Below are 21,409 nucleotides of genomic sequence, written 5' to 3'. Positions count from 1 at the left end.
GAGTAGCACTCGGTTCACTGATCTACAAATGCACAATCGCGTCGGCCATCTTTGAACAAGCCGTGGGCCCGGTCCATCCAGTACTTGTGAGATCTTAAACAAGGACGGGTTTGTAGCACAACTGTAAGCGGATTGGTTCACTATTACATGTTGCGTTTGTGAGCAATTGGAGTTTGTGTCTGTTTAAGATTACTGACTCATGTGTCTAATTCATAAAGTTTTTTACTCTCTTTCTACACAATGTTTACTTTTTGCCTACTTTTCTATTATCTTTGTCTAAACTCTTGTGAGTTTGGACAATACACGTAAAGCACAAAACATAAGAGCGCTCTTAAAAGGGCAAATTTAGGGAGGGTATTGTCTATAAATGAACCATATTTTGCGTCGTTAAAATCGCTGACGCTCGTCGCCACCACCAGCTATGAAAACTTTTATTTTGAAGACGACCGTTTACCCGGAAACTATAGTTATCAAAACACAGACCTTGTTTTAGCAAATAATTCACGGGCGCTGTGCAAAGTTCTTCTCCGTGGTAAGGCCTTTTGATTTTAGTTCTTTATTTATTTCGATTTATAACATACACTGGCTTAACTTTACTCCAACTTTTTAATGCACCGTGTCTCCTAATTCTGCACGTATCTAGTTATTAAACCAATCGGTTTGTGTTTGCGTTATGTTGGCTCGATATTGACAGACTCGACTTTCGCGTGTTAATAAGTCCTTTAGCAAATAATAAAAAAAACAACAACCACCACAACATTCCACGCTATGTGACTCTAGCTAAGGATTACAACCTAATATTTTGAGAACAAATGTGTCATTCGCTCCTTAGGAGTGAAAAACGGTCTCGGGGGTGTTACAGTTGCGGCGCCAGTTGAGGGACCGACGTTTTTGGAAATAAAAAAAAAACAAAAAAACGTAAACTAACATCATAATATTACATGAACGACAATACTGATGGTCACAAAATTCACGTCACTTCTAAAGGACCTCCCGATGGTATTAATACAGCAAGTAATGTCTGAAATTTGTCTTTTCAATATTTCTCATAAATGTTTTAATCATATTTTCATACATATTGTGATAACTCCGTAATTACTAGGCTGATGGTTACCATATTCATGTCACCTTAAAAGGACCTCCTCATGGTGTTACTCTAAGAAGTAGTTTCTCAAATTTCTGTTCTCAATATTTCTCACAAATATTTCCATTAGATTTTCATACGTATTTTGTAATAACTCTGTAATTAGAGGGCTGGTAGACACCATATTCGTGTCACGTATAAAGTACCTCCCCATGGTGTTACTACGACAAGTAGTTTCTCAAATGTCTGTCCTCAATATTTTTCACTAACATTTTTATCACATTTTCTTCCATATTTTGTAATAGCTCTGTAATTACAAGGCTGATGGTCACCATATTCATGTCACTTATCAAGGACCTCCCCATGGTGTTACTGTTTACCTTTCCCCCGAATAGCGTGACCTCGACCCAGTTTGTTACATATACAACTGAGTGTTTTGTGTCAACAGGTAATGCTGAGGAGCGCGTTTAGAAGAGTTTCCCTGAACCCTCTTAGTGGCCACAGAAATATGTCTCAAAGCAGTCTTGCTGGAAAAGTGGCCATAGTAACTGCTTCAACGGATGGGTAATGTTGTCCATGACTCTATTCATAATGCTAACCTTCGACGTGGAATCAAAAAGTACTGTATTTCTTGGAAATTGTCATGAATACTTAACCAGAAACTAGGCATTTTAATCCCCACTATAATGCTCATGTGATGCTCACTGGGATTCTGTCGCCCCCCTCCTGATATAAGCTGTCTTGTCACCGCAGAATTGGTCTGGCTGCAGCTCAGGCTCTCGGTAAAAGAGGGGCCAAGGTCATGGTCAGCAGCCGCCGACAGGCCAATGTAGACAAAGCTGTAGCCTTACTGCAAAGCCAGAACATCCAAGTGACTGGTACCACCTGTAACGTTGGCAAGAAGGAGGACCGAGATAAATTGGTGCAGATGGTGAGTCCAATTGAGTCATCAGTGGGATTGGGATTTTTTTTTAATTCCTTTTTAGCAGTTATTGACTCCATTCTGTTTGGTCCAGACGTTGGACCACTATGGGGGCATCGACATTTTGGTGAACAATGCAGCAGTTAACCCTTTTTTTGGAAACACTCTTGACACCACTGAGGAAGTATGGGACAAGGTAAATATGGATGCACTCGTGACTGCTCCTTCCATCCATAAATCTAACTTATAATTTGATGTTTGTTTCAATGAAGAGTGCATTTTCCCCTTTTTTGGCTTTTTATCTATTTGGTTTGGTCAGGTCATACAACAAGTTGTGTTAGAACTCACTTAGTGCTGGTGAGTGGGGTCCAAAAGTCAATTAGCTATTCTGAAACAAACACGAATAGAAGAGATTTGCCTTATGTCCTCCTGAAGCCACTATAGTTGGGAGAACCACTACTGGAGGCAGGCTGCGAGTATGTTAACGGTGGAAAGGATGGATAGGAGTTAGGAGCATATTTCATAACACAAGTCATCCCCATATTGTGACAATATATCTTTTTTAAAGGAGAATGTTTTTCATGCTACTGTGCAAAATCGTAGTTTGTGGCTTGAGCTGTCAAAACTATAAAAAAAGAAGTGAAAGTCACTTGATGGAGCATAAAATACCAATGTCCTTGAATTACCAGCAGGCTGTAGCAAATTGTAGAAAAGCTATGCCATTTAACTCTCAATCTTTTTTTGGTAATGAAAAGTGTTGTATGTGCTATGAAGTACAAAGCTTGTTGGTTTACGACCCATAGAAAACTCCTTCCCATTGAACCAGAAAAGTGGAGTATTTAGTTCAATTTCTTTTTACATTTCAGATTCTGTCCATTAATGTGAAGTCATCTTTCCTTATGACCCAGTTGGTTGTGCCCCACATGTCAAAAAGAGGGTAAGAAGTGACTACATAGGGATGATTTTTCAATGAAATTCAGGAAACGAATAACATTTTTCTTCTAGTAGCGGGAATGTAGTATTTGTGTCCTCTATTGGCGGTTACCAACCAATGCAGGTAAAAGCTACTTTACATTGTCATCACAAATACTCAGACCAGATAACCTTGGCCATACACGTCATTTTACAGGTCTATGACAGAGTGTTATTTCATAAGTGAAGGGTGGTTCACCCTCCTCCAACCCATCTGGGTCATCTTTGTTTTTGTAATAGGATACTTTGCAGTAGGTTTCACACAACAACAGGACGCTAAAAGTAACGATGGGGATGAAAGTTGCCTATTGTATGTTGTTTTAAGTTCGTTCAAGTAGAAATTATAGTAAGAAGGAAAATGCTCTTGGAATAAACTATGCAACTTTGTTCATGTCATTTACTCAAGAGCTGATGGCCGATCTCACCCCAATTCTCTCGACCTAGGGTCTGGGTCCATACAGCGTCAGTAAAACAGCCTTGCTTGGTCTGACCCGAGCCCTCGCTCCTGAACTGGCTCACAATAACATCAAAGTCAACTGTGTGGCTCCAGGCGTCATCCAAACCCGCTTCAGCTCAGCAGTAAGAGAAAAAAAACACACACACACAAATTAAATGGATAAATGGACGTCTTTGTTAATGTGTACTTTAATTCCAGCTGTGGCAAAATGAGGATATTATGAATGAATTCAAAAAACAACTCAGTATCAAAAGGTAAAGTCAAGACAACCTGGATACATGCTGCCTACATGTTAAAACATCTTTCTTCCCCTTCAGAATTGGACAGCCGGAGGAAATAGGCGGAGTCATTGCCTTTTTGTGCACAGATGAGGCGTCGTACATCACTGGCGAGACGATCACAGTCACGGGAGGGATAGCAGCGAGACTATGATGATTCGATTGCCAAAATGAAACTGCAATTTATTGTCTTTCAACACAATGCACAGCCTTTCCTGCCAGGACTAAGTGAATACAGTGGTGATTTATACATACACAGTGTGTGCAGGCTAAAATATAGAGTTCTGACTTCTTTGATTACGGTGTCCTGTTGAGTCCAACTGGTTTACCATATGCTGGCAATAAAATATTTTAATAAAACATCTGTGGAAGGAAACAGTGAGGTTAAACCAGTGGAGTTCATTCAGTAACCTGAGAGCGTCTTGGCTTCTGTCACGCACAGGTTTTTCCCCCTCTGATGTGGAACACAGCACAGCCACAATGTTTGGGTCAGTGGCACAGCAAGAGGATGTTCGGTAGTCTGATGAGTGCTGCATTTGGGTTCCTGCTAGCTTTGATCAGGTTTCCTCTGTAGGTAAAACCACACCGAGCATTTGCTAACCCAGAAACAAGGACACCAGGGATGACAGAAGGATGAGAAGTCTAAGGGGAGTAATGCCCCCCCCCCATTAAAACGCAATAAAAACACAATTTATTAACAATAATTGCAACACAATCCATGGATAATGATCTCCGTACAGATAATGGTGAAAATCCAAAGCAGTCCAAGTTAGTGCTGATGACCTCTGAAGACCTGACGTGCTCAGGCCTGTTTCCAGTCAGCTGGGATGTAATATGGCCACTCATCATCTGTGTTTACGTTTAAGAAACGTGTCCGGCTGAGTGGTGCATGGTCTCCAAAACTCCCTCAGAGTGGGAACATATGTGCCGTGCCGGGTTTTGTAATAGCGCTTCGAGAACAGCTGTGGGAGACAAGAGATCCAAAATAAGAACAATGAGCGTTGAAGATGTTGCCTCACTAAATATAGTTTGTTAACCATCAAATGTGTTAAAAATGGAAAATTAGAAATTAACTATATCCATGAGACATAAAGTTCCTATTTTCCTTTTGCTTGAAAGACTTTTTGATGAGCACATACGGTAAACCTGCTTATTTACTGCCAAGTTGCATGATTACAGCTTGAATGGGACGACCAGCTCCCTCCCTTTGGTCAACCACTTCATCTGTGGGGCATTACATTCGTCCCCCAAACCAAAATGAAGCTATAATCCTTCCTCTGGTCCTGACATGTGCTTTTCCCAGCTGGAAACCTTTAAAGCAAGGAGGTCAATTCACCTCCCTGCAAGAGTCCCAAATCATCTTCACAACCTAAACCAAGAAACAGAAACTGTACTTCAAGTCTCTGGCAGATGTCACTCATTTCCAAGAAAAACAGGAGCCTGCTTAAATTGGAGCTCTTGCTCATTTGATGACGTTTCTTCAACAAGTTTTCCTTCACTGCCATACAGAAGCATCAAATTCTATGCACCTCCATATGAAGGAGAAGCAGCACTTGCTTCAAGTTCAAGTGAAACCAGTGGGCGAGTCCATTGGAAGGTTCAAATTCAGCTCATTCATGATGGGTAATCACGGAGGTGGTTGAAGGGGCTAAAGCTGCCACTACCAGTGTGAACGTAGTATGAAAGAACAGTTTCCATGAAGCACTTTGGTTATCTAGAAAAGTGCTACACAAATGGAAACCATTACTTCCTCACTGAATCATTCTAGAAGCTAAGATACTCCAGCGTCTGATCATTTGTGTACTGTCCATAACCCGCTCTAAATGAAAAACAGATTACATTCCAAGTGTGCTTTGCTTCACATATTTTCATGGTCACCAATGACACAGACCTTGGTCCGAGTTCTGATATGACACCTCTGCTTCTCATTATCACGAAACTGACTGTGAAGGCAAAGTAAAGCAAAAGACGATGTGTCAGAAACGTACCCGGCCCTTGAAGTTCTTTGATGCCTCATCTTCAGAGTCTGCCACATAATCGTCAGCATCGCTGGTCAAGCTGGACAACTCTGAAAAAGAAAACATCCCAATCAAGACCAAAATATTCCAAGTTGATTTGACTGCTTTCAAGATGTGCGTTTACCTGTGCCATTCTGCAGCAGCGGAAACGAAGGGTCTTTGATGACAGGATGATTTCTGCCAAAGAACAGGTTGCCAAGTCAGTTACTCTCCCCTAGTGCCAAGAGCACTTATCTTTTCTACAGTCTAATGGAGGAGCCATGTAAAGACCTTTAAGAGTCATACTGAACTCTGACTTTTGAACTGTAGATTTAGTACTGTAAAAGATCACTTGAATAAGTCTTTTCCTTATCAATTCAAGTGGTCAACGCTCAGGGGCCAAATCAAACCAATCAAAGCCATGTCATGTGGCCAGCAAGAGCTTTGAAGACAGTCCGTAATTTGTGCAACATGACTTCCTCACAAATGTTCCAAATACTTGGGCTAATGCAAACACCTTACTCTTTATTTTTGGAGCCGGGGAAACAAGTGTCCTGCGTTCGATGGGTTCGACTGAGGGGTTTGCAAGTGGAAGCTGAGATGCTGTATCTTGTGCCTCCAGGCCTGCTGGAGATCTTTTTCCTTGGAGATGGCAGAGAAGCAGGAGATACTCTCTTGATGACAACTTTAGCCTTTTTGTTGAGACATGACAGGAAAATGGGGCGAAGGGACGGATCATCCGGCATGTACAGCATTGTTTCAGAACTGGACAAGGTCTTTTTAGATTCCTGGAGAGTGACATTACACTCGACATTCATTTCACCCTCTTCATCAGCTTGAACTCTACTTTGCTCAAATTTCCGCTTCATTCCTCGCTTTCTGCCTTTCTGCATCAGGCCCGGCCTATCATCTTTGGATTTTGGCAAAACTACCGTGAACCTGCCAGTGTTTTTTTCTGGAGTTGGTTTGGAACCTGCTGCCTCACAGGCTTTCTGCCGTCTCGTCCGCACAGAAACCATCACTGGAACATCCTCATTTGATATTGATCCAATAACTGGCAAGATTAAGGGGTTTTCCTTCTCTGCCTGTGTGTCGTGTCTGTCCTCTACACACAGCGTGGAGTGGCCAGCTGTCCAATCAAAAGGGGCTTTTCCTGAAGGTGGTAAGGACAGCGAAGTCAGGGTTGAGTCTCCACTGTTTGAAGGACAAGCTACAAAAAGAGCAAATAAAGGTGACATGATATGATTGTGATGGTATTTAACATTTTTTCCTTTACCTGCATTGTCCAGATGACCTAAACTGACTTGATGCTGAAGTAAAATATTCAAAAGCTGAGGCTGAGAAGCTGCAAGCACGCACTCTTCCTTGACAAATGGGGCACCACTGAGCCACTCCACCGTCTGCAGAGAGATGATACAAACTACTTGCCATTTCAATAATTCACGTGCGATGGGAAAGAGAATTGCTTACCATTAGGCAGAAAAAAAACAACATGACACTGGCTGCTGTTGTGCAGAAAAATGAACCAAGTAGACCTTGTAATTTTACTCAAGTTCTTACTCAGTACATTGCAGCTTCTCACAAAGAAAGATTTATTAGTGAGTTGGCTGTAGCTGCTGACACAGTAACCTACATTCATCACAGCCGTATGAAATGAATTACGTTTTAATCCCAGCTTGACTGATGCCACCAAATAGAAATGTGTCAAAAGTAATTGCCAAAGATGAATCATTAATTCATGTAAGCTTCAGATTCACGCTTTTTCCTCGTTCAAAGCAAAAATATCTGGTTAGAAGACATGTGGTGTTTAAGCAGGTTTTACTACCTAATTAAACTCATGATTTATCTAAACAATGTGCCCTTTTTGTGGTACAATTCAGAACACACTGTCTCACCAAGATCTTCACTTAGCCCCTGTACTAATGATATCATTTAAAGATGTATATTGCAACAATGTATTTCATGTCTTTTGACGTATTTGCATCATAAATGATGAGGTATGATACTCATCACTGGATCATCAATAGTGTCTAAATGAGTCAACCAAAAGTTCACTGTGGTTCAAATCAAGGATGTCCAAATCCCACTTTTTTGCTGACATTTGAGTACTTGCTGATACCTGAATATCGATAGTAGTACTTAATAACACCATAATAACCAAATAATGGTTTTTTTTTTTTCAGCACACGTTCCCTGAAAAAACATGACACCACCGCCAGATTTCACTTTTAACATTTCAAGTTCAGCCTGGGCAAGCTATGTATATGCTGATATATCATATCTAGGATCCTGGTGCTGCCTACTGGCTTACATATGCAGTATTCCCTCGCGTATCCTGGAGGTTATGTTCCGGGACCACACATGAAAGTTGAATGTTACTTGTGTTAAAAGTACAACTACGACCAAGATCTGTCAGGTTTCACACAGCGCCGAGCTGCAGTCCAGCTGCAGTGCAAATGTGAATAACGTCTACGGAGAGTGCTTTTTTGTAACACGAAGGGGGGACACTTGCCCTCACATGAGAAAGGCCTGTCACAATAACAAAATTTTGCTGGTCAATTAATTGTCCCACAAACAATGGCTAATAAACAATATATTTGTTAATATTTTTAGACAAAAGAAACTAAGTTAACATACGGTACGTCGATAACAACACAAGCACACTCCTTAAATGTAATTCTTCGATGTATTATCAGTATTTTTACGATCGTTAAACTTATTTTAAATAACACTCAAATACAATGAAGAAAATGAATTCAGATGACAATACTTAAACAATGCGTTTAGTAAAACTGCTCTGTGGGCATGCTAGTTTGATTTGTTGTCACGATTAATTTGACAAATCAACTAGCTTGTCCATGTTGTTGAGCTCACCTCGCTCAGTAGGTTTGAAGCCAAAATATTCCCACACCTGGACTGTGGCTTTTGGCTCTGTGACCTGGAGACCAGGAATTCCCACAAGAAATATCCACAGGGGAATTAATCGAAGCTAGCAAAATGGTTGTTGTTGTTGTTGTTGTTGTTGTTGTTGTTGTTGTTGTTGTTGTTGTTGTTGTTGTTGTTGTTGTTGTTGTTGTTGTTGTTGTTGTTGTTGTTGTTGTTGTTGTTGTTGTTGTTGTTGTTGTTGTTGTTGTTGTTGTTGTTGTTGTTGTTGTTGTTGTTGTTGTTGTTGTTGTTGTTTGCACTGAATCCTGAAGGGAACTCTGTAGTGCTGTCAAGAGCAAATATTTGACAGTACAGTGAAATAAACCAGTGTCGTTGTGAGTACCAATGCTGGTATTGGGTCATCCCTAGTCTAAAGAATTGAACAGTTGAATTGTAAACATACACATAGCTGTGGACAACTGAAAACTGAACGCATAAAGTGTCAATCAAATTCTCAGATGCTGTTTGACATGTATGTTACACACTTAGTACCTGTAGCAAAGAGGGAATTGGGAGCAGCCTGTCCAGCGCAATCAGGAATTCCCACATCAGCGTCTCCAACTCCTGATCTTGAACAGGACCATAATCTTGAACAAACACCTCCTGTTGTTGAAATGAGAAGTCTTAAGAGCTTCGGACATTGTCCACCCCGCTACTGTTGACCGAGGTGCTCAGCCCCACTGGAATATTTGGATATGGCTTCACGCAATCGTGTTAAGTGTGCAAATACAATTCAGGACTCATACACTGACCTTGAAGAACTTGTCTTTGGCTTTTTGGTCCAGGACGAGTGAGTCAATCAATTTGAGGAAATCCTCCACTGATTTCCAAACCTTTACATCCTCCTGTGAAGACACAAAAACCATAAGAATCAGAATCTGATTATGCACTTCTAATTCATTTAAATCAATTGGAAATGGATTATTATCTGGACATAAGACCTTGAACCAATGCGTGCCCACACTACAGATAGAAATATTAATTTGAATCGAAACATTAAGCTGCATAAGAGCTGATCAACTAAGGTCCCAGGAAGTGTGTATGACTTTGTGTGAGTGTGGGGGTTTCCTGAGACAATAACAATTGAAAGCAGAGATTGTGTGCTTCATGGTTTGCCACGTGGCAGGTTTGAGGAGAGACCATCACAAAATGAAATTGACCTGATAAAAATGAAATGGTCTGGTAAATTAGGCCATTTAAAAAAAACTTAACTTAAAACTTAACATAACTTTGGTATTATAACTTGGCATAGTGAGAAGTCAGATGAGCACATCTAAAGCAGCGTTTCAAACTGTGTTCTGTGGGAAATGATCCAGGTTCACCTAATCAATACGGAGATAAAGGAGGCCGATATGACATTAAATAACTAGACAACAAATAGAACGGCGATGGTCTACCAACATGAGGGGGTTACATGTATTCGGTCACATTCTTTCTATACATAAAGATCGATGTTGATGTGCTGATTCATCCGTCAGTATCAGCAGCACTCCTCATGAGAAGCGGCGCTTCTCTTCGCACGCTCACAGCTCAGAAGCCGGTCAAATGCGCAACTCACTGTTGTTTCTAAACCCGATGCGCCTGTAACTTGACCACACACATTCAGGACAGAACGATGGAGTGACCCTTGTCAGACCAGCGACACCAAAGATTGTATGCACCGCAGATCTAACAGACCTAACTTTATAGATACTGGAAGACTATCAAAGTTTGCTTCACTGTTGAAAGTTTGCTAAAAACTAAATGCAGAACAAAATAAATGTGAAGACAGAAAGAATGATTGTTGTTGTTATGAAGCAAGTTGATGCAAAGAATGTTAACTTGTCTGGAAACTCACAAAACTAGAATAAAACCACATGAAAGCGATTGTGATAAAATCAAAACACTTAATTAAGGTAAATAAATAAATCATGATATATTTTCCCATACTGTCCACCACTTTCTGGAGACATTTGAAACATATACATTTTTCTGTGTTTCTGTAAAAAACATTCCAAAATAGCCACTTGTCAGTAGCTACAATTGAAAGGGATTTTCTACAGGAAGCACAATAGCGCATTGGCCGAGGTTCCATTGGTGGTTTGCCTCTGCAGTTTTTTCAATGAACGAAGTGTGCCGTGGCTTGAAAAAGGTTGAAAAACATTGATCTAAAGTTTAGGTCAACATAAGAATGACGTACTCTAAAGATAAAAAAAAAGGCTGAAAATACGGGCTCTCTGTATAACTTTTTGTTGATGCAATGTCTACTCACTGCATCATGTGTTCTCATGTGAGAACAATTACTTGGAGCTATCTTGAATTGATTGAAAATATTCAATTCATCTGTCATTTGGAGGAAACATACCAAAGTGGGGCATATGTGCTGTTTAGCACTTTTACAAGGTGCAAATGGTTGCATACCCAGTAGATAATTAGTCCATATTTTGTCTTTGCAGGTTCCAGAACACAAAAGCCTTTTTCAAATCTGACTCACAGTGTCGTCCAGGACACACACTGTATGTGCAGGGTGATTCAGGCATGTATACGTTGAAAGAATTGAACAAAAACACCATCTAGTTCTTTACCTGTATTGCAAAGCTTCCACATGCAAGATACATTGTCAGATGAAGACACATTTTCGCAGTTTCATTTCCTAACAAATGCCTGCATCCATCACCTACCGCAGCATATTCAGCAGGAAAACGAAGACTTTCCAAATGCTCCTCAATAAGCTTTGTATCCGCATGATTAGACAGCAAATCCAGGATGAGCTGAAAAGACACGTTATCTTAAGTTATGCATAAAATGTTGACTCTCATCAAAGACATAGTGGCACCAGTCGACAGGTTTCTCTTCATATGAACGTTTGTCGACTCACTTAGTGTCGCTCAGGCTACAAGCTATGACTTCGGGCGCAGATGATCAAATAAAAAAACGGTCGTCTGGTGCTGTTGTGAACGACTGATCGAGTCGTGAAGCCCTCACCCGTGCTCTGATTCCGAGTGTTAGTTTGACTCGATGTCCCAAGGCGAGCAAACCGGGTACCGTGTCACAGACTGAAGACACAAACTCCTCCACGGCCCCATAGTGCTTCACGTCCCTCTGCTTCAGAACCTTCCACACGGCCGCAGACACCAGACGAACCGGGGGGGCCAACTGCCGAACGGCAGCGAAAGAAAGACGCTTTTCTACAAAACAGGCAGCGGAATCAAAGAATCAAAAATAGATATGCAGTAGATGTTGTCATGTTAATAATAATAAAAAACCTTACCGTTCTCCTCAAGAGCCGTCATTGTTCCATAAAACACTTAAAGAAAAAACTTGTCACATTCAACATCTCATCCTCGCGCCAGTGCCAGAGCTTCATCAAAATGACTTCATTTACTTTCGGGGGTCACAGGATTGGCGGTGCTTAGCCAATTCAGCTTGTTGGATGGCGAACATGACCCCGCCCTTTCAACACGTACAGGACAGAAAAACAAACGCAAACAAAGGCTCTTCCGGGATATGGCGTAATCGAGCGCGGCAGTCTATTTTTGTTTATTTTGCTTTGGCGCTTACGACGCTATGCTTTTTAGCATAAACTTCAGAGAGAAAAAAAAAAGTCACAAGCTATCAAACAACACAAGCCAAATAAATGAATGATAATAAATAATATATAAACATATATCATGACGAAATAAATCAATAAAATATAGGTAGTTATAAGTAAATAGCTAATCCTATATAATGTTCAATTATATAAATTAATAAAAACATGTCATTTTGCCTACTAAAACAACTAGTCTTTTCCTCATAGAGGGAAAAGGTGGACTTTGTCCTATTGGGTATTGCAGTTTACCAGCTGGATGGGGCTGAAGTCCAACTGCTGGCTCAAAGACAAGTCCTGCTGACGCAGCGTGCCACCAAAACAAAGCTTTGTGTGAAGACCAGGACACGAAACAGAATGGACAGCCCATCGTCGTTTATCAAGTAGGTAGAACAAAATTGTATTTTTTGAATAGTCATTCTTAAATTCACCAACCGGAACATAAATGTGCATTCATCTCATTTTAAATGTGTTGATTTAATTTTCAAACAGGAGATTTAAGAAATATGGAAATATCCTTCAATCAGTATCCTGCTTGCATGACTTTCCTTTGTCTTCCTTATAGATCAGTGACCAAGCGAGTGTGGTCACCGACACAGCGGCCGTTCCGAGTGTGTAGCTATGACAGAGAGACCAGGAAGGGCATCACAGCTGGAACCCTGGAGGAACTGAAAGCCAGGGTGATGCGACACCACACACACACACACACACACACACACACACACACACACACACACACACACACACACACACACACACACACAAAATCAATCCCAGAATATACGCTTTTTGCCACTTTGTAATTGTTGCGACAGGATATTACATCATCTCAGGAATGATGATATCAGCTCCCTGATAGCTGTAAGGGAGCTCTAGGTGGTGTAGACTAAAATACAAGTTTACAGTGGAGTGTGGCATGTAAGGATCATGATGTCAGGATACAAACATCTTCCACTCAAATCTGTTGTTATACTGCATAATATAGCCTAACAACAGCAGTGTTTATTGTGAATGAGCAATAATTTAAATCCAAATGTCTTTCTCCAAGGCACTTAAGCCAAACTTGAGGGGGCACTTTTCAACCGGACTGGTAGATCCAAGTACGCAGAAGAAACTTACTCAGAGGATGTACTTTTAACTGCTAATTTCAGCTACCCCTGTAGCTTGACTAATGTTTATGAGGCTAAATACCAAATTAGATTTTACAGCCAGAAACGCTCCACGCACGGTTCTTTTTTGTGTTGTGTTCTCATCAAAATGAATGGAAATTAAAAAAATAGACCTGTTTCTGGTTGACTCGTGAACCTGCTTGAGTCTTTCCTTCTTCCTTATGAATTGCCCAAAATCACAATGCTTGTTTGCTGTTTCGCAGGTGTGCCAGGTGCTGCTGCTGTCCCTATCTGCGGTGTCTCTGGTCTGTGAGGAGGATGGGACTGAGGTGGACTCTGACGACTTCCTCATGACACTGCCTGACAACACAAAGCTGATGGCACTGGAGCATGGGCAAACTTGGAAGCCACAAACGGTACAAAGCAAAACGTCATACATGTTTACCATGTACTTTAAAAATTGGGGATTTTTATCCTGCCTCTTACCCATCCAGGGTCAAGCTTTGGTGCCCAAGTATCATGATCAGACCAAGCCACGTACTGGAAAGGACATTGCCAAGGTTACGTTTGACCTTTACAAAATGAGCCCTAAGGATTTGTTCGGCTCTCTGAGTGTGAAGGCCACTTTTCAGGGGCTGTACTCAGTGAGTGCAGACTTCCAGTGTCTGGGGCCCAAGAAAGTCCTACGGTAAGAACAACTGGATGCTGGATGGAACTGTATGAAACAATTATGAAACATGGGGTTTTAAAGTGAAGCCAGTATAAAGTGTCCTGCCAATTAATTTGTTGTATATTTGTTTAAAAGAAATACTTGTAGCGCGTAGAGAGTACAGCAATAAACTATGATTTATTTCAGAAGAGTCAAATCCAAAACAGGTTTGCAGATTATAGTGAATGCATATGATGCCCATTTTCATGTCATTCAAAAAATATATGTTAAAAAGCTGTTTAGAAGAGATACTTCAAATGACCATTATAAAATTCTGAATACCAATCCCTGAAATTGCCTTTCAAGTAAACAATTATATCAATGGATAAGCTCACCATGTGTCATAATGCCTGCTTCATTTATTTTATCTAATATCCCCTTTAGATTGTCATCATTTTTTATTATTTTATCTTTCCTTTTCTGAATTATCTGTGAAGCTTAACTGTGCGTAGCAAAAATATTTTACAATTAGTGAAAGGTCCTAAAGCCTAGTTTTGAGTAATAGTGTTTTCAAACTTGCACACGTGCCTTCTGTAACAGAGTACAAACACCTTGCAGCATTTCATTGATTTCCCAACCAATGATGGGCGTAAAGCTAAATGAGAGAGCTTCTCTAGGCTGTGTTATTTATACATGAGCATGAGCAGCTGTCAGCTACTCCATTTTCTGACTCTTCTCTTCCAGAGAAGCTCTCCGTGTCATGTCCTCCATCCTGAATGCTGCAGGACACCTTCTCATCACCTCTGCTGGCATGATCCGTCGCATCATTGAAGGGGTCGAGCTCTGGCAGCCACAGAGGGCAGAGTACACTGCCAGCTGGAACTAATGCCAGCTAAATGAATGAGTATTTGGTTGCTATCCTAACACTCCCCAAATTAACCCCTATAATTTCAATAGTCATTGTTAGAGTCTCCCTTCAATTTGTCATAATTGTATTAATGTGACATCCATTCCTGTCACCTTGACTACTTAAATAATATATTCTAGTGCACTAACGTCACAACAAAGATTTTGCTATGCGGCAAAAGCAATGAAATAACGTTCTTCCCTGTGGCACCAGGGTTTAAAAAAAGGATGTAGATTATGATTTTTTTGTTTTATCAAGTTCTATCTGTCACTTTCACACAAAATCCATTTCAGATCTTAGGGGCCACAGTCCTTTTGTTCAGTAGATGACCATATTTTAATGGCTTTCCATCAATGTTTACACAGCGGCTGTTTACCTATACAGTAATAAACATGTGACAACTTTGTTTCTACCTCTAATAGAATGCAAGGTGGGGAAAATGTCTTGAATGAAAAATTGTAATAAAATGACTAAGCCAGAAATATAAAACGAAAGATGAAGGCATGACCCCCCTTCCCTTCACATTCTTTATGCTGGATAAAGCCTCTGTAATTATATAACTGTTGTTTGCTCTTCTCTGTTCTAGTAAATATAAACACTTCGCAACCAGCAATTTCATGGAATCTCTTGAATTTATAAATGGAACTACCAACGTTTACAGATTCCTCTAGTTCCAGACTTCAAACATATTTCCTCATACGCCCTGGACCAAAAGTGTTGAGAGGTTGTTGAGTTGTGTAACCAGACACTGTCTCTTTGACTCTTTGCTTCCTGTGACTCAGGATCACAAATAAGGCTGGTAGCCCGGGCAGACAGTAGTGAAGTGATGAAAGGATGGGAGTCTGGCCATGATCAGGTTGGTGGAGTATTTGAGTTGCAGCTCACATCTGCTTGAGGCCAAAAAGGGTATGAAAGTGTACATTGCACTGCCTGTGGGGTGCGTTTTTTTCAAGATGAAGATGTACTCCGCAGCTCCAAGAAACTCAACGTTGACCTTTACAGACGCCAGATGATAGCAACGGTGCTATGTTTCTTGTAGACCTAAAGTTGGAAGTACTGGATGTACTGGATTCTTCAGTTTAAAATATTACATGTAGCAGATGCTATTATCCAAAGCAATTTACAGCATATCCGCCTTACTGGGATTCAAAACAACATCTCCTAACTCGACAGTGACTGTTGCCACCTAGTGGTCTAAACAGTCACTAAACAGGACCTGAGCGATGCACATGACAAGCTCATGAAAGAGATGACGTAGGACAAATCAACATGGAAGTAGTTCACTTCTGATGTTCCCTGTTAATGTTATTGTAATTCATAACCAAGCCCAACATCATTTTGCATTATGTTGGCCTTTAAATACTCTTTGGAATCTGTACCTAAACAGCCTTTTTGTATCCTACTTTGTGGGGACCAATTCTTATCATCGTTGTGATGACTGTATGCCTGGGACATTCGGCCGGACCCGATGAGGTTAAACACAGAAATACAAGTCCATGCGTGTGGAATGTTTTAATGACATGATGAAATCTGAATGTGTGCGAATACAAATAGCATTAAGTTTTAAAGGTGAAAAAAATCTCTTCATTGTGAACTTCAGTCCAGTGAGGTCAATACATCCAGTGTAAGAGGATCACATAAGGCACACCACTCTACTCACCCAACCAAACCAGCTCAAACCTCAAACAGTCTAATAACATTAGTTGCATACATTATGGCATAATTCTATTATACGCCAAATAACAACATGCTAATCAATTGAATTTACCTAATAATTAAAAAATAAATTAAGACAGGTCTTGCATAAAAACAGGTTTGCATAAAAAGGTAATTGTTATGCAAAAAGCATTTTAAAGTGAAAGGAAAAGCAACAGTGTAAGTGGGATATTTGGGCAGGGTGTTTCCGGAGCGTGTGCAGGAGGAGACAGGCTCACAGTTGTTCATCCATCGTTTCCAAAGACAGTGTTGAGCTGCTGTGTGACCCTGATGAAGGTGGTCCTGCGGCTCAGCTCCTTCAGCTTACCGGCACCAACATAGGTGCAAGTGGAGCGTACCCCGCCCAAGATCTCCCGCACTGTCGCCTCCACAGGGCCTTTGAAGGGGACTTCGACCGTCTTTCCCTCAGATGCTCTGGAGCACACACAAAAAAAGATAAAGGATAAGCCTTTGTTCACGGTTACGTTTAAAAATCATTGAGTAACAAAAATCAAACTGACCGGTATTCAGCAACACCACCTGCATGCTTCTTCATGGCTACTTCAGAGCTCATGCCATAGAACAGCTTATATTTCTTGCCATTCTTTTCAATGGTCTCCCCACCACTTTCAACATGACCAGCCAACATTCCACCTAGCATCACAAAATCTGCTCCGGCACCTTAGAGGAAGAAGATGAGACGTTTCAGCAATGTGAAGCTGTGTATTTTTGGTCATATGATAAGGCCAAACCTACGAGTCACTTTCATTGGATAAGAAGCGCACAAAATTCTTTGTGGAATCACACAGTATAGTGAGTTTTATCAAATTACTATTCTTATTTATGGTGAAACGGCATTTTTGACAATTGTGTTACTAGCCCTCCATATGTCATCATGCAAGAGAATATCAAGAAGTTTTGAGCCTCACACAGAGAGAGTCTGTCCACAGCTACAGTCAGCTCATCATCATCATCCACAAATCTCTGTCCCCAAAGGTCTTTTTTCAGTCTGGCAAAGAGGTCAAGTCAATTGGGGCATGGTCTACAGAGTAGGGGGGTTAGGGAGGAGTTTGTAGCCACACTGGAGTGCAGCTACCATCACAACTTGGCAGGTGTGGACTGGTGCGTTGTTGGGGTGTGTCTCTTCCACATAGTCAAATGACGAAACATTTGCAGACACAAGTATGATCCCACATGGAATCAGTAGCCAAGACACTGACATACATCAGGCGTGGTGCATTGTACTGTCTGGCTGGAAAAAATGTGCGAGGCTCAAAACTATATGATAGTCCCTTGTATGTCAGTCATCCAAAACATAACCACCACAGGAATAGTACTTTGAAGTTAACAGAGGATGTGTCCTCTGTAAAGCAGCTGTGAGCCTGAAGACATTTGATTTAATAACAGTGATGTGACAGGACAAGACTCAATTGTAATTTAACATGTTCTAATAATGACTACAACATAATTGGTTTTGTGTAAGTAATACTTGGGTTATTTGATCTCTACACGCTGGAATGTTTTTTTGTTCCACAAATCTTTTCAAACAACTTTCTTTTTTCATTTTGTGATTTAACTCACCAAAAGCCTTTGAGACATCTCCAGGGCAGGTGCATCCACCATCCTGTGGGAATGAGAACAGAGAGGAAACAAAACAAAACATCAGTCTGACTATCAGAAGCCGCAGTCATTCTGGAGGAGTTCACAACAGGCAACTCACACTGACCTTGGGAAAGGAAGCTGCAATGACAAAAGATAAGGGAACCTGTATACTGTATATGACACTTGTATCAGTCAAATATAAAAATAAAGGAATACAAGTGTGTGTCATTTGCAAGGTCAATGATGCTCAGTCCTGCACATGACATTTTACAGTATTGTTTGCTTTTCAGTGACTCTGACTATGTATTTGGACTATGCACACACGCCTCTGACGTTTTGGGTAAACACTGTACACGAAGAATAAATTATTCAATATTTTCAACTGCCTTTTCCACAAAAAATGAAAGAGTTTTCTTACAGAGATGATGTGACCTCCAAGACCATGAGCAGCATCTGCACATTCAATCACAGCGCTAAGTTGGGGGTACCCCACCCCTGTCATCTTGCGTGTCGTGCACACTGATCCTGGACAACAGAAGAACCTAGGTTAGGTCATGCGCTCCACCACAGCAAGGAAAAACCATCTAAAAAAACTAGACTTCAAGCTGCTCATTGGCAAGTAGGGATGCACAAGACAGAGTGATAAGTTAAGAGAAAGCAGATGCAACACATGACATCAAAAGCTGCTCTGAAGAGATGTGCTTTGTTATGGAAGTGATGGTCCCTGGAGCTCGCCTGATTCCTTGTATTAGGCGGATGCAGCAGCCGTGGCCAGGAGATGGCGCTGCTTTTTATGTTTTATGCATTGAAAAGGTAAATACATTCAGGATCAACAACCCTCAAAGCTGTACTTAGGACCGGTGAAATGTGCTCAGTGGTAAATTACAAGGAGACACCACAACCGAAATATGCACTGATATTGAATGGTAGAGTAGATACAGTTTGTCAACATTGTCTTTTGTTTATATTGTTTTTGTAATGATTTATCTAATAAATAAATGTGGAGTCTCTGGAAATACCTTGAATAGAAGAATTACTTTTCAAATTTGCTCACCAGGTCCAATGCCAACTTTGATGATGTCAGCACCCGCCAAAATCAGCTCCTCCACCATCTCTCCTGTCACAACATTTCCGGCCTGCACAAATACATGTTTTTTTTGTCACAGACTATGTTGGCTGGTCCTTTTGATAGAAAAAAGAATGTTTGTTGACCATAATCGTGTGCGACGGGAACTTCTGCCTGACGTCCTTGACAAAGTGGACAAAGTGTTCGGAGTATCCGTTGGCTACGTCCACACAGATGTAGCGCAACTGCGGCACAGCGGCTAAGATGGCTGAAATCTTTTCAAAGTCACCCTCACCAGTCCCTGTGCTGACTGCTATGTTCTGAAAACCACACACAACCAAATGGATTTCATCAGCAACATTTTTTTTTAATAAATATAAACAACCAAACAAGCAAAATGATCCAGGAATGCACATTGGATGAGCTGTAAAACTGAAACTCACCTCCAGACATTCTGGATGTTTCTTTGAAAACTCCAGCCATTCATCCACAGAATAATGCTTGTGGACTGTGGTGAAGAGGGTGAACTAGGAGAGTGCAACAAAGACAGCTACTCAATACGACTAAAGATGCTGGAACGTGTTATTTACCAATCACAGACAACCAGGCACAAGACTATTAGCATTTTTATTCAACTTTGGTTATTATAATGGTCACATTGTCTACATCCCATCAAACAATCCACTTTGTAGTTCCACTATTTTTTTTTGCCTCTGGATTTCCCAACGACTTCCAATTTATCGAACCCCAACTCATCTTATTTTTCTTTGTCGTATATTAAGCTTCTTAACTGAACAACATACAAACAGCCCAAACAAATATGCAGAATGTTTTTCGTTTGAGACACCAAATGACTTGCAAGTATCAAGTTATTATTAAATATTTATATGAATTTAGTTGAAGTATTTTGGTAGGCATATGTTTTATGCAAACGAAAGGTCACTGTAAAATGAGAATTTCATTTAATATGTTTCTCTCACCTGATACAAAGCCAAGGCCATCTCAAAAGTTCCCACAGTGTCCATGTTTGCTGCGATGATAGGAATGCCTCTATAAGTTCCTTTCGAGTTCCTAAAAGTGAAGCTCCTCATCAAGTCCACCTGGCCAATGAGACAAATTGGAAAGCATTAAAATATGCATTTGAGCCAAATAGAAAAATCCAATTGAGAAGAATTATGCTGCTCTGCAATGACAGTCAGAATCGTACCTCACTCCTGGACTTCAGTGTGCTGCGCTTTGGCCTAAGGAGGACATCTTTGAAATCCAACTTGATGTCATTTTCAATGCGTGGCATTTTAAGTGATTGATATAGCTGTAAAAAATACATTTTGTAACATGTGGTCTTGGGTTGGAACACAGTAACACAGACAATTCAAAGTAACATCTGAAAAGTTATATATATATTATATTTTTATATACATATACATACTAATAATATACTTGACGCTTTAAACTTGTACACTTCACGTTGGCTGTAGTCACGAGTATGTAAGAAAAAAACCGATCAGCCTCGGGTACGGATTATATTAGATTATACGATATCAATTCAAATGACACCCTAATCCGTGAAACAAGACAAATAAGAGAATCTCCAAAGTACACTAATAATAAGAATAGTACACAAAAACACCAACTAATCTGAAACCGAATATTGTTTCTGGAAATTAAAAATGTATTAGTATTTAGTTAACTGCAACAAACAAATACCATACATGTTTGTGACTTAAGTTTCTATCGAAGGTAGAATCTTGTTCATTCAATTCGCAGGAAGGTTTCGGACAGTCAAAAACCAATATACCAGTCAAGTAGGAAACTTTTATAACATTTATCCGTTTGACATCCATAAATATATATATGAAGAAAACTAGAGTTTTAAATCCCAGGAACGTGCGAGAGTTGGTAACTACACGAGTAAAGGCGCTGTGAGCAGTGTTGAAGGTTGCGCCATCTCTGAACACGACAAGCCTCACAGTTTTTGGGATGAGCAATTGAATAAAACTGGCGAGATGGCATAAAACTACGTTACTGCAACAGTAATTGTTAAAAAGGTAATAATTACCCCCAAAGAATAGATCCTCTCCGAGTGACACCGCTTCCTCTTCCAGCGAATGAGTGGGAAGGTTTAGAGCGACGGACCACAAATGAAGGCGCCTTAGTAGTCCTCTAGCGGCGAAAGGA

General features: G+C 40.6%; 4 protein-coding genes across 4 annotated transcripts; 2 read left to right on the top strand and 2 right to left on the bottom strand.

The window, feature by feature from the left end:
* The first annotated feature begins 456 nt into the window (after nt 1-456).
* On the top strand, nt 457-6,773 carry dhrs4 (dehydrogenase/reductase (SDR family) member 4). Its single transcript, XM_053858434.1, has 9 exons — nt 457-532; nt 1,533-1,648; nt 1,838-2,015; nt 2,101-2,202; nt 2,873-2,943; nt 3,012-3,063; nt 3,423-3,557; nt 3,634-3,689; nt 3,753-6,773. The coding sequence occupies exons 2-9, from the start codon at nt 1,536-1,538 to the stop codon at nt 3,865-3,867; spliced, it is 822 nt and encodes a 273-aa protein (XP_053714409.1). The 5' UTR covers nt 457-532; nt 1,533-1,535; the 3' UTR covers nt 3,868-6,773.
* Nucleotides 3,607-12,006, bottom strand: tinf2 (TERF1 (TRF1)-interacting nuclear factor 2). Its single transcript, XM_053858430.1, has 10 exons — nt 11,886-12,006; nt 11,600-11,802; nt 11,296-11,385; nt 9,388-9,480; nt 9,128-9,238; nt 6,987-7,110; nt 6,233-6,920; nt 5,856-5,908; nt 5,702-5,781; nt 3,607-4,675 (listed from the first exon to the last, which is right to left on the bottom strand). Exons 1-10 carry the CDS (start codon nt 11,905-11,907, stop codon nt 4,559-4,561), a joined length of 1,581 nt encoding a protein of 526 aa, XP_053714405.1. The 5' UTR covers nt 11,908-12,006; the 3' UTR covers nt 3,607-4,558.
* A 432-nt stretch (nt 12,007-12,438) lies between these two features.
* cideb (cell death inducing DFFA like effector b) lies at nt 12,439-15,480 on the top strand. The gene is made up of 5 exons (XM_053858435.1): nt 12,439-12,586; nt 12,769-12,883; nt 13,576-13,728; nt 13,807-14,000; nt 14,706-15,480. Exons 1-5 carry the CDS (start codon nt 12,561-12,563, stop codon nt 14,845-14,847), a joined length of 630 nt encoding a protein of 209 aa, XP_053714410.1. The 5' UTR covers nt 12,439-12,560; the 3' UTR covers nt 14,848-15,480.
* Nucleotides 15,481-16,349: 869 nt separating this feature from the next.
* Nucleotides 16,350-21,375, bottom strand: gmpr2 (guanosine monophosphate reductase 2). The gene is made up of 10 exons (XM_053858432.1): nt 21,291-21,375; nt 20,439-20,543; nt 20,212-20,331; nt 19,675-19,758; nt 19,378-19,551; nt 19,220-19,301; nt 18,584-18,690; nt 18,145-18,187; nt 17,085-17,244; nt 16,350-16,998 (listed from the first exon to the last, which is right to left on the bottom strand). Exons 2-10 carry the CDS (start codon nt 20,523-20,525, stop codon nt 16,809-16,811), a joined length of 1,047 nt encoding a protein of 348 aa, XP_053714407.1. The 5' UTR covers nt 20,526-20,543; nt 21,291-21,375; the 3' UTR covers nt 16,350-16,808.
* Nucleotides 21,376-21,409: the final 34 nt, after the last annotated feature.

Source organism: Synchiropus splendidus, chromosome 3, assembly GCF_027744825.2.
Source record: "Synchiropus splendidus isolate RoL2022-P1 chromosome 3, RoL_Sspl_1.0, whole genome shotgun sequence".
NCBI lineage: Eukaryota > Metazoa > Chordata > Actinopteri > Syngnathiformes > Callionymidae > Synchiropus > Synchiropus splendidus.
Note: the sequence above shows the minus strand (reverse complement) of the source record. Positions and strands in the feature narration are given on the sequence as shown.

Bases quoted from the DNA above. Each gene is read 5' to 3' on its own strand.
- tinf2 (XM_053858430.1), bottom strand. From the start codon at position 11,907: ATGACGGCTCTTGAGGAGAACG. The intron at 11,803-11,885 runs GTAAGGTTTTTT...CCTGTTTTGTAG, and splicing joins GACGGCTCTTGAGGAGAACG to AAAAGCGTCTTTCTTTCGCT. The intron at 4,676-5,701 runs GTACGTTTCTGA...TGTCTCCCACAG, and splicing joins CAAAGAACTTCAAGGGCCGG to CTGTTCTCGAAGCGCTATTA.
- gmpr2 (XM_053858432.1), bottom strand. From the start codon at position 20,525: ATGCCACGCATTGAAAATGACATCAAGTTGGATTTCAAAGATGTCCTC. The intron at 19,759-20,211 runs GTGAGAGAAACA...GCACTCTCCTAG, and splicing joins TGGCCTTGGCTTTGTATCAG to TTCACCCTCTTCACCACAGT. The intron at 19,302-19,377 runs GTCAACAAACAT...GTATTTGTGCAG, and splicing joins TCCCGTCGCACACGATTATG to GCCGGAAATGTTGTGACAGG.
- cideb (XM_053858435.1), top strand. From the start codon at position 12,561: ATGGACAGCCCATCGTCGTTTATCAA. The intron at 12,884-13,575 runs GTGATGCGACAC...GCTGTTTCGCAG, and splicing joins TGGAGGAACTGAAAGCCAGG to GTGTGCCAGGTGCTGCTGCT. The intron at 13,729-13,806 runs GTACAAAGCAAA...TTACCCATCCAG, and splicing joins AAACTTGGAAGCCACAAACG to GGTCAAGCTTTGGTGCCCAA.
- dhrs4 (XM_053858434.1), top strand. From the start codon at position 1,536: ATGCTGAGGAGCGCGTTTAGAAGAGTTTCCCTGAACCCTCTTAGTGGC. The intron at 2,203-2,872 runs GTAAATATGGAT...TTTACATTTCAG, and splicing joins CTGAGGAAGTATGGGACAAG to ATTCTGTCCATTAATGTGAA. The intron at 2,944-3,011 runs GTAAGAAGTGAC...TTTTTCTTCTAG, and splicing joins CCCCACATGTCAAAAAGAGG to TAGCGGGAATGTAGTATTTG.